Below are 12,174 nucleotides of genomic sequence, written 5' to 3' on the forward strand. Positions count from 1 at the left end.
TGGATAGGAAGAATCAATATCGTTAAAAGCGCCATACTGCCCAACGCAATTTATAGACACAGTGCTATTTCCATCAAACTACCATTGACATTCTTCACAGAACTAGAGAAAACTATTTTAAAATTCATATAGAACTAAAAAAAAAGAGCCTGAATAGTCAAGGCAATCCTAAGCAAAACTAATAAAGGTGAAGGCATCACACTCCCTGAATTCAAACTATATTGCAGGGCTACAGTAACCAAAACAGCTTGGTACTGATACAAAAATAGACACATAGGCTAATGAAACAGAATGGAGAACCCAGAAATAAGACCACACACCTGCAACTATCTGATCTTTGACAAACCTGGCAAAAACAAGCAATGGAAAATGAATTCTCTATTCAATAAATGGTGTTGGGATAACTGACTAGCCATAGGCAGTGGATTGAAACTGAACTGTTTCCATACACCGTATACAAAAATTAACTCAAGATGGCTAAAAGACTTAAATGTAAAACCTGGTAGACAACCTAGGCAATACCATTCAAGGCATAGGCACGGGAAAAGATTTCATGATGAAAATGCCAAAAGAAATTGCAACAAAAGCAAAAATTGACAAATTAGATCTAATTAAACCAAAGATCTTCTGCACGCAAAAGAAACTATCAACAGAGTAAACACACAACCTACAGAATAGGAGAAAATTTCTTCAAATAATGCATCTCACAAAGGTCTAATATCCATCATTTATAAGGAACTTAGACAAATTTACAAGAGAAAACCTATTAAAAAGTGAGCAAAGGACATGAACAGTTTTCAAAAGAAGACACACATGCAGCCAATAATCATATTTTAAAAACTCAACATCACCAATTATTAGAGAAATGCAAGTAAAAACCACAATGAGATACCATCTCACACCAGTTAGAATGGCTGTTACTAAAGAGTCAAAAAATAACAGATGTTGGTGAGGTTATAGAGAAAAGGGAATGGTTACACACTGTTGGAGGGGGTGTAAATTAGTTCAGCCATTGTGGAAGACAGTGTGGCAATTCCTCAAAAAGACCTAAAGACAGAAATACCATTTAACCCAGCAATGCCATTACTGGGTGTATACCTAAAGGAATATAAATTATTCTATTATGAAGACCTATGCATGTATATGTTCATTGCAGCACTATTCACAATAACAAAGACATGGAATCAACCTAAATGCCCATCACTGATAGTCTGGATAAAGGAAATGTAGTACATATACACCATGGAATACTATGCAACCATAAAAAGAATGAGATCACGTCCTTTGCCAGGACATGGATGGAGGTGGAAGTCATTATCCTTAGCAAACTAACACAGAAACAGAAGACCAAATACTGCATGTTTTCATGTATAAGTAGGAGCTAAATATTAAATACACATGGACACAAAGAAGAGAACAATAGACACTGGGGCCTTTCAGAGGCAGAAGGGTAGGAGGAGGGAGAGGATCAGGAAAAATAACTAATGATTACTAGGCTTAATACCTGGGTGATGAAATAATCTGTGCGGCAAAGCCCCATGATTGAAGTTTACCTGTGTAACAAACCTGCACTTGTACCCCTGAACTTAAAATAAAAGTTAAAAAATAAAATGAAATAGTGATCTTTCACAATATTGTGAGATTTCTGCAACAGTTTTTTATGACATAAATATATTTGTGATGACATTATCACAAGTACTGATAATACTGATTACATTCGTAATTGAAAGAAATGTTACATGTCAATTAGATATTAGTAAAAAATAAATGTGTAATTTTTTTCACCTAGGTTCCCAGACCTCCTGGATTCTATTCATAGACCTCTTGAGAGTGTATGATATACAGATGAAGAACCCAACTTGTGCTCCACTATTCCTCCTGCTCACATTTATGTTTTGGAAATACTTCTTGCTCTTATGTGGAGAGTGAAGATGGGAAACCATGAGGAGAAAGGTAGAGAGACCAACTCACAGTTCGTTGCAATAGTATTAACTAAGCAGTGCTCTATGTACCACCCTATAATAGTATACTGTGAGGTGGTACTACTGTGCAGTAGAGACTGCCTTGTCTAGGGAGATGGCAGCAGAGATGAAGAGACATAAACGAAGTCAATATATATTATTAAAATAGGAGGACTATTTAGTGGATTGTATAGGGTAGTAGATGAGAAAAAAGGGAATCAAAATTGTGAATATATTAATAGCTAATTATTTATTTGACTACATCCATTTTCCCTCTCCTTCTACTCTCCGGTTTATTCTCTTTGTACCTCTGACTCATCTTCCTTCTTTGAAGACAAGAGCTCTCGAGTGAGTCACCTAAAGTGCAGTCTGAGGAGTCAAGGGTACTGCAAATGTGAGAGCCATATTCAGATACTGGCATGTGTAACATGTCGAAGAATGGCTAATCTGACATGCTGTATTTATGCAGAAATGTTAACTAGGATCCAGGAGTAAGGCTTTGAGGGCACAGTCACAGTTCAGGGCTTAACTGTTTCCCCAGAATGTGTTCTAATACCATAAATTCTCTAGTAGAGATTAGCTATTTATTCTCCAGCTTTAGGGCTTCACTAGTCAGATGAAATGTCTTACTTCATGCTTTAATTTTATGGTTCTATTTTTAACAATTTCCTGAACAGTACATTCTACCATGTCTCAAAATAAGCAATTTCTTATATTTTTATAAATCTGGACAAAGTCTGCCTTGTACATTAATGTGTTTTTTAAAAATTCAATAGATAACTATTAAGTCATTTATTTCTCAGTTGATATATATAAGAACTTAAAGCATTTCCATGACTATTTTTTGAATGGGTAAAAGATGAGGGACAAAATATTGCAGGTTTTTTTAACCATGTTTATTTTATTTAAAATCATTGTTGTAGAAAAAAACAAGACATTGACCTATAAAACATAGTGTATTTATTATTTTTCCCTTTTATGCAATCTTGGAATATACTTCAATTCAAAATAAGAAACCCTAAAAGTATAATACTTCTTTGGAAACATATACAAAGGCCAATGCATACAAAGGACAATGCTAACTACAGAAGTGCATCAAAGACTAATAATAATTGATAAAAATCCAGTATTTTAACAATAATTAATACTAGGTAAATTGACACATCCTATTACAGTATGAAATTCTGCCATTGAATTTCAAGTAAGAACCCTTATTTCCATTCCAGTACCTGCTATTTTACGCATGTTTAAAGCAACAGCAACAATAACAATAATATTATTAGTTAGTATTTATTAAAGCATTAATGAACACCAAGCATTGTTAAATATATTACATATATTTTTGCTTAATTTTCACATTACTAATGGTTAAATATTACTACCACATTTTGTAGGTAAAAAAACTGAGGCTTAGAAACATTGAAAAAAACTTGCTCAACGTTGCAAAACAAGAAATCTGTGACCCTGGAATTGATACCTACAACACATTGATCTAACTAATTGCTGGATACATGTCCCTCAACGACAAGAGAAACAGATCTTGTATTTTAGTGGATCTCCGGCATCCAGCAAGGACCTGAAACAGAGTAGATGTTCAACAAATACTTATTGAACTAAAGATTGACATTTCAGGAGCAGAGATTTATATTCAAAAACAAAGATGAGAATTTGGGCAGGAAAGTGGGAATGAGGCAAAAGTACATTTCCATTTTAACCTTTTTTTTTTTTTTTCATATGCCTAACTGACTCAAGGCAAGAAGGAAGAGTTCATGATTTGGTTAAAATGAACTAGTGTTTCAAATTTAAAGTGTGGTTTTATATCTAGCTCCAACACTACGTTTCTTCATAAGCTTCTGCACATTATTTAATGTTAAATATTTGGCTTGGAGATTGTGTTGAAGCATGTTTTACAATTATCTTGGACTTTTAAGTGGCAAAACTATTAATGCCATTTCTTTCTTTGCAAGGCAAAGTCTTGTGTTTTGCTCATGCTACTCACTGTTCAAATCTATGATAACAGATTGCTTCCAGAACTCTTTTTATATACGTCAGTTATTTTAAGTAGACACATTTTTATCCGTATATCAAGATACCATGCAATCTAACCTAGTTTTGTCACCCCACCCAACCATACTACTAATGAAAAACTGGAAAATGTTCTATTAGTTTTTCTGTCATATGTCTTTAACAAGCTGCAGTCTTAAAGATATCCTAAAACTAGAATATCTAATTTAACCTGCTAGTGACTTTTTTTGAAAGAAGTTATTCTTCAAAGGCATACTACTTTAATATAAGATGTATTTTGTGTAGAAGTCATAGGGAAATAGAAATGACATTTTTAGAATCCATTCTGTATACTTTCCATAAAAAAGGTTATGATAAATATTTAATTTACCTTTTACAGTCTTTTTAGAGATGAAAAAGGGACAGAAGTAAAGTGAATCCCCAAGGATAATACAACTAGGAAAGGACAGAATCAAGATTTAATTCCAGGGTCCATGTGTGTCTAGAGAAATGTCTTTGCCCCTTACAGTGATTCAGCCTTCAACCAGTTCTGTGAATTCTCTGGACCTTCAGTACTTCAGCTGTTAGAAAATTGGACTGGCTGACTGATTTCAAAGACTCTCTTGTCATAAAAAAAAATCGATTTAACGTGATCAATAATATACCAAATTAGGGAGAATCATGCTATATATTTCTTAAATTCTTTTTTCCTTTCTTTCCACAGGTTATATTATGTTGAAAATTAGACACAAAGCTTCTTCTAAGACTAATAATATGCTGCAAAATTTTATTTTGGAAATGAAAAAGTTATCATTAATTTAATAGCTAATATTTTTCCCAAACATTGTAAATAAATTCATCATATCTAAAATTTTCAGCCAGGTTTTGAAAGCCAGTCAGATTTGAGTAGTTTGCTATGATTTAAACTTTACAAATTATTATTTGATTATTTGCTATATTAATTATGAAGTGTGATAGTGATACAAACACCTGTTAAGAAACTGTATTGCTAAATTTCTGATTCTTTGAACTGTTCTCTTATTTTCAAAGTTGACACAGAACTCAAATAACTGAACCCCTTAAATCGAGATTGTTGAACATTACCTAAAAGAATCTCTTCACAGGATAAATTTTCCCATAAAACTATTCCCAGTGTTATTTTATTAAAAACCTGTTTTGTCCTACACTGCTAATTATAGTTCTAAATTAATCTAAACACCATCAGAGTACCACAAGGCTGTGCAGAATACGAATGTTCTGGATTAGAAAACAGGAGAATCATATTTTATCTCATGCTTCTCTAAGTTGTCTTAATCTGAGGTATGTTTGTAGGATCCAGAGGTCTATGAAGTCCTGAATTTATATTCACAATTTTGATGATATGTTCATTTTTCTACGAAGATAACCTTTACATTTCACCAGATTATCAAGCAGACCTATAACTCAAAAGCCTTGTAAACACTGCGCTAACTTTTCATCAAGATGTCACACATTTCTTATCCCTGACTTCTTTTCATAAATTTAAACTAAATGATTTGAAAGATAAATTCTAACTTTAATTTTTTGATTGCTCTAAGAACATAACTGTTAATATATCTCACAAAGGAGATCTCTATTCACTGTACGTAGTATCATGGAACAGTTTTCCCAAGACTGAAATATTGGGTATTCAGTTTCTTCTTCATCGCTGTCTTCACTTCCTGGTTTCTCAAAGTATAGATAAGTGGATTCAGAAAGGGAGTGAAGATGGTATAGAAAACAGAGAGAATTTTGTCTACCAGGAAGTTTGTGGAAGGCCACACATAAATGAAAATACAGGGCCCAAAGAACATTAACACAACAATAAAATGTGCTGTACAAGTAGAAAGAGCTTTGGCGGATCCTGTGGACGAGTAGTCCCTGACAGTAATAAGAACAATGATGTAGGAGGTGAGCAAAAGCAGAAAACTTATAAGAGCAATCACACCACTGGTTGAAATCATGAAGATCCCAAGAACATAAAGATCTATACAAGCTAGCTGGATGACCAAAGGAAGATCACAGAAAAAACTGTCTACAACATTGGGACCACAGAAGGGCAAATAGAGGGTAAAAGCTAATTGGCTCATTGTATGCAGAAAGCCCACTGTCCAAGAAACTAGCACAAGCTCAACACACACTCTTCGGCTCATAATTGTTGAATAATGGAGAGGTTTACATATGGCAATATACCTGTCAAAAGACATGGAAATCAGCAGCACAATCTCAGTCCCGGTGAAGAGGTGCAAAAAAAAGATCTGAGAAATGCAGCCTTCGAAAGAGATGGTCTTACGCTGAGCAAAAAAGTCCATAATCATCTTTGGTGTGGCAAAGGAGGACAGGCACATGTCAATGAGAGACAGGTTGCTGAGCAGGAAGTACATGGGAGAGTGAAGGTGTGAGGTGGATAGGACAGTGAGCAAAATCAGGCAGTTGCCCAATATGGTCATTAAATAGAAGACAGAAAACACCACAAAGAAGAGTATCTGGAGTTCAGGTGAATCAGTAAGTCCAAGTAACACGAATTCAGATACTCTGGAATAGTTGAACCCCTCCATTCATCTGCAGACTCGGCTGCAGACAAAATTACAGAGTTTGAAAATGTGATATTTCTACAACCACATATTAACTTATCATTCGCTAAAAGATTGATTACCTAGAATCCAACTAAAAATCCTCAGGGTGAAGGTATTTGGGGGGAACCACTTAACAATTGCTACCAGATATAATCTGAAAAGTTTAACCCCTTGGTTTTGACCAGCATCAGTACACATTGAGTTGTAGTCATCACATGCCCACAAAATTATATAGCTATCTGAATACAACTTAACGAATTACATAATACACATTTACTGAGGCAGATTACATTACATTTGTGTGCTTTACTGAATAAGGCATATAAATAAAACTAAAAATAAAATGAGTGTTGAATTCTTAAAGGTTTCTCTTACACACAAAAATGTGAATATTTTGAATCAACTATTGTTAAACAGTAGACTTAACTAAGACTTTACTATAATGATTTCAGAAGATCCATTTAATATCTTATGAGGGTGATAAATTATTTATTTTTTAATTACTTAATTCCATAAGACAACTGATAATCAAAAGGCATACTTGTAACCTGAAGAGTTATTCTCCACTTTGGGTAATTTACTATTTCATAAAAACATGTTTTAAAAAGAGAATCTCCTTCCTTTAATTCTCTTCATTCTACCCAAAGCTATATTTTAAACTACAAAAACAAACAAAACAGATACATTAAGAACTCAGAATTTTTTCAGAATTAATGTTTTCATTTACAGTGCTTCCCAAGTTCTAGAAATTTTATTTCCTATGGAATATCAATGTCTTTACCAAAGAGTCAAATGTGTGGTACAAAGCAAATGAAACTTAGTCCTAGTAAATGAAAGCTAATTTTGTGACCAGGTAGGGTTTACTTTGCCAACCACCTAATGAAATTTAAGCCTTTGACTACAGAAATTTTAGCTGGGTAACTGTAAAGTTGTCTAGGTTACTGGAAAATTTGATGAGACTGAAATTAATTATGTAAAAAAATGTAGTGTTAGATCAGGCATTTATAAGTCTATATGCATCTAAATCATCTTTCTTTAAATTGCTTTTTCTACATGTAAAACTATATGAATTCCCTTGTTATATTACACATTTGAATATTTCACTTTACACATTTGAATATTTATCTAGTTTTGATGATAATTTAATGATAATAGATAATGCAGTTTTATCTAATCCTGTATTATAACTTATCCATCTTTGAAAATGCAATATTTCATTCCTTCTTCAATAAAAGTTTTCAAGGCACACTAAAAAAGATACCATTATGTCAGTGAAACATAGTGAACCAATGTCAAAAATTTAAAATATCAACATACTAATATTTAAGTTATAGTCAATATTAATATGCTTAGAAAAGAATAAAATCATTGTTATGAATTTGAAGAATGAACAAATGGAAAAAGAGTCAATCAATGGGCCGGGCACAGTGGCTCATGCCTGTAATGCTAGCACTTTGGGAGGCTGAGGCAGGCGGATGGATGGCTTGAGCTCAGGAGTTTGAGACCAGCCTGGCCACCATGGCGAAACCCTGTCTCTACTGAAAATACAAAAATTTGCCAAGCATAGTGGCACACACCTGTAATCCCAGCTTCTCGGGTGGTTAAGGCAGGAGAATCCTTTGAACCTGGGAGGTGAAGGCAGAGGCTCCAGTGAGCCGAGAACATGCCACTGCACTCCAGCCTGAGCACTAAGTGAGAATCTGTCTCAAAAAAAAAAAAGAAGGAGAAGAACTATTTGACTTTTATTTTCTTCAATCTCTTCCATTAATTTATTCCCAATGATCCTTCCAAAAATTCTTGAAAATAAATAATAAAAAAGAAAATCTTGTATTATGAAAGCCTGAGACTACTGACTATTGAAATTTTAGATTGTAGATCAATACACATATAGATTTAACTGTCTGACAGCGCCAATGTATCAATTCAGTGAAAAAATAACTTTTATGATTATGTGCCACCTTTTTTCTGAATTAACTGATTGGCTGATTACATTTGCAGATATTAGCTGGTTGTTTTCAGTTAAAAGTAGTGGCATGGTTTCTAGTCTAAAGAAAAAGTCTTACCTGATTTGTAGTAAAAACTGAAACAAATGTTCCAAAACAATTTTGGCTTCTTTTTTGGATAACTATCAGAAATTTTACATTGACTACATATTCTGACTTTAGAGTAGAAGGATTATAGTGATTGTTCTGTTGCAGCAACTTTCAGAGTCCAGTTAGAAGTGGAAAAATAATAATGGGAAAAAATCTGATTCATTTAAAAAAATTTTAATTTGTTTTTAATTGTTGCTGTGCAGAAGCAAATGTACTGGAAATGAATTGTACTTTGTTAATTACAATTTACCTTATTATTCCATCCTTAACTCATTCTGCGATTGAACACTAAATATCAAAATTTTAAATATTACCTTCACGGCCGGGTGCAATGGCTCATGCCTGTAATCCCAGCACTTTGGGAGACCACGATGCCTGGCCAACAATGTGAAACGCTGTCTCTACTAAAAATACAAAAATTAGCCATGTGTGGTGATGGGCACCTGTAATCCCAGCTACTCGGGAGGCTGAGGCAGGAGAATTGCTTGAACCCAGGAGACGGAGATTGCAGTGAGCCGAGATCATACCACTCACTCCAACCTGGGAGACTCCATCCCGAAAATAAAAATACAAATAAATGTCACCTTCAGCAATATTTTTCCTTTAGATGACCTCACGTTTTCCCATGTGGAGAAAAATCTGGTTACATCTCCATTTATTTGCACATATTTAAATTGTTTTGTCAATATTGAAAAATTATTTTGGCCAGGTGCGGTGGCTCATGCCTATAATCCCAGCACTTTGAGAGGCCGAGGTGGGTGGATCATGAGGTCAGGAGTTCAAGACCAGCCTGGCCAATATGGTGAAATCCCATCTCTACTAAAAATTTAAAAATTAGCTGGGCGTGGTGGTGTGTGCCTGTATTCCCAGCTACTCGGGAGGCTGAGGCAGGAGAGTTGTCTGAACCTGGGAGGCAGAGGTTATAGTGAGCCAAGATGGCGCCATTGCACTCCAGCCTGGATGGCAGAGCTAGACTCCATCTCAAAAAGAAGAAAAAGAAAAATTATTTTTAAATTTTGTCATAGAATGATATTCTAGAATTCTTAAAAGGAGTCTATTGCCCAGTGCTTAAGAGTAGTTACGGTATTCTTGACTTCACTTATGTCTCAGTAGCCTAAGATTTGACCTCAACTTGTGAGAATTATATTACATGGTCTATGTAAAGCTTGAAGCATATTTTCTGGGCAAAATTTAAGGAATTTTCTAGGTTTCAAAATCCAGATTTAATATTGCTGTTTGGAAATAATCCGCTTGTGTTATTATTAATAACATATGCAATAAAAATTCTAATCTAAGTTCAGGAATTTAGAAAAAGACCATATGCTACCAAAATAATTTCATATGTTTGAAATTGCATTTTTCATATGAAAATGGCACAAGTTCCTTTTACATTGAATGCATTGAAAATCCTCAGCTTCACACATTTGAATATTTCTATTTTATTGACAATTTATTTACTAATAGGAACTATTTTTATATTGATTTAAACATATACATAAATTTATATTTATATTTTTTTTCCTTTTCATCACTAGAAAGAATGCTTTAAGCCCTATTTAATGGAACCATCTATTTTTAAGTCTTTAAGTCATATATACTTTTTCTTTACTATTCCTCCATTATTTCTCTTTTATATCATTATTAAATAAACGTTAATTGTTTTGCTACCTGAAGAATGCAAACCACAACTGCTTCTGAAGATCCTTACTATCATATCTAGCTTTTAACCTACCAGTTATGCACGTAGCATCAAAAACACCATTTGCTCCGAGATTCACAAGCCTACTGAAATCACCATAGTTCTTTAGTAAGCATCAGAAGCCTGGAGTATGGATGCGTATTTTCTCCTGTCTTGATATAAAACCCCTTAGAAAGCAGTGACATTTACTAGATCAGGGATTAAACACTGTAATCTACTTGCAGTGGGAGTCATTAAAATGTTGACCCAACTTTTCACAGAGTTGCAACAAGAACTGTGAAGTGTGTCTTTGCTATTTAAAGTGGGAATGCACACCTGTGATGTAGCAATGTTCACTGGAGAAAAGCACAACTGGAACAGGCCTGGGAGAAGAAAACATCTAAGCAGTCATTTACAGAGCGTATGGGGAACAAAAAATTACTCCTTTAGTTATGGAAATATTCCCATATTTATGCCCCAGTGTTCAAAATCCCATAATTGGAAAATTATTCTTTTAGGCTAAGGCAATTTGTCTCCAACAAATACTTGCTTACTGGAAGTTGCATATTAAAGGAAGAATCATGCATTAAAGTTTCTGACAATACATTAAAAAATTAGCACAAACTAATACCGATAGCTATTTCGAGGGATAGGTAAATCCTAGAAAGGGGGATATTGGAAAGTCCAACATAACCAGGGGAAGTGAAGAGAGGTACTATGGAGTACCTTAGAGGAATAGTGTAAAAATTAAATTATAGAAATAAATTTTAAACATTCAGTTCAATGCTTACTACAAGGAAAGTACTTAATAAAATGTAGTAGAAATAATAGCAGGGATGTTTATAATAATTATCATTACTTTTGAAGTGTTCATAATAGATCATCCAAGAAGACGGTAGATGTGGATTCACAACCTAAAACCATAAGCCAAGGGTCTTGCCATATTTGCCTGCAGGTCAATCATTTATCTGTGGCTTACTGTCTAAGCACAACTTTTTTCCCAAATACCTCAAAGACTGAACTCTTCACAACTGTCCTACATTCCCCATCAATATATCCTACATTCCCCACAGGTCTGGCAATAGAGCCCAAGAAAATTTTCCTTAGCTGACCACATTTCTAGCACTCTTTGAAATAAGGAAACAAGTTTAGTTTTAAGATGTTTATCCTTCTACGAAGAAAAAGGAAACAACTTTTGAAAAAATTAACAAAACTGGTATAAAGATTTAATAGTTTTCTAGTTGTCCCTTGGTATCCACGGAAGATTAGTTCCAGGACCCCTACTGATACCAAAATCCATGGATGCTCAAATCCCTGGGTTAAAATGGCATGATATTTGTATACAATCTAAACACATCCTCCCATATACTTTAAATCATCTTAGATCACTTGTGATGCCTAATACAATATAAATGCTATGTAACTAGTTGCTATACGGTATTGCTTTCTAAATTTGTATTATTTTATTGTTTTTTATTAATATTTTGGATCCACTATTGAATCCAAGAACATGAAACCCACAGAAAGAGAGGGCTAGCTGTAAATTTAAAATATTTGTCCTATTGTAAAACAAAAATAAGGATATATAATAATTATTAGAGTAATCCTGGAAAACTGTATAAATCCTGGAAAACAGGTATAATTATTATTAGAGTAATACTGGAAAAGGCAAGAGAATAAACAGAAAAAGAATAGAAATAAAAAATAATTCAGAAAGAGAGAGCATGAAGGAGTTTTTTGGTATTAGTAACCTGTTCTATATCTTGGTTGTGGTGCTGATTACATAATCTATATATGTGCTAAAATCAATGGATTGTATACCAAAACAAAGAAAAAGTTCATTT

The 12,174-nt window shown here is 33.9% G+C and overlaps 1 protein-coding gene across 1 annotated transcript; it reads right to left on the reverse strand.

Annotated features, from left to right (window-relative positions):
* Positions 1-5,596: 5,596 nt before the first annotated feature.
* LOC105536800 (olfactory receptor 4K2-like) lies at positions 5,597-6,541 on the reverse strand. The gene has a single exon (XM_011976283.1). The coding sequence runs from the start codon at positions 6,539-6,541 to the stop codon at positions 5,597-5,599; it is 945 nt and encodes a 314-aa protein (XP_011831673.1).
* Between the last annotated feature and the right edge of the window lie 5,633 nt (positions 6,542-12,174).

Source organism: Mandrillus leucophaeus, unplaced genomic scaffold, assembly GCF_000951045.1.
Source record: "Mandrillus leucophaeus isolate KB7577 unplaced genomic scaffold, Mleu.le_1.0 Scaffold163, whole genome shotgun sequence".
NCBI classification, from domain to species: domain Eukaryota; kingdom Metazoa; phylum Chordata; class Mammalia; order Primates; family Cercopithecidae; genus Mandrillus; species Mandrillus leucophaeus.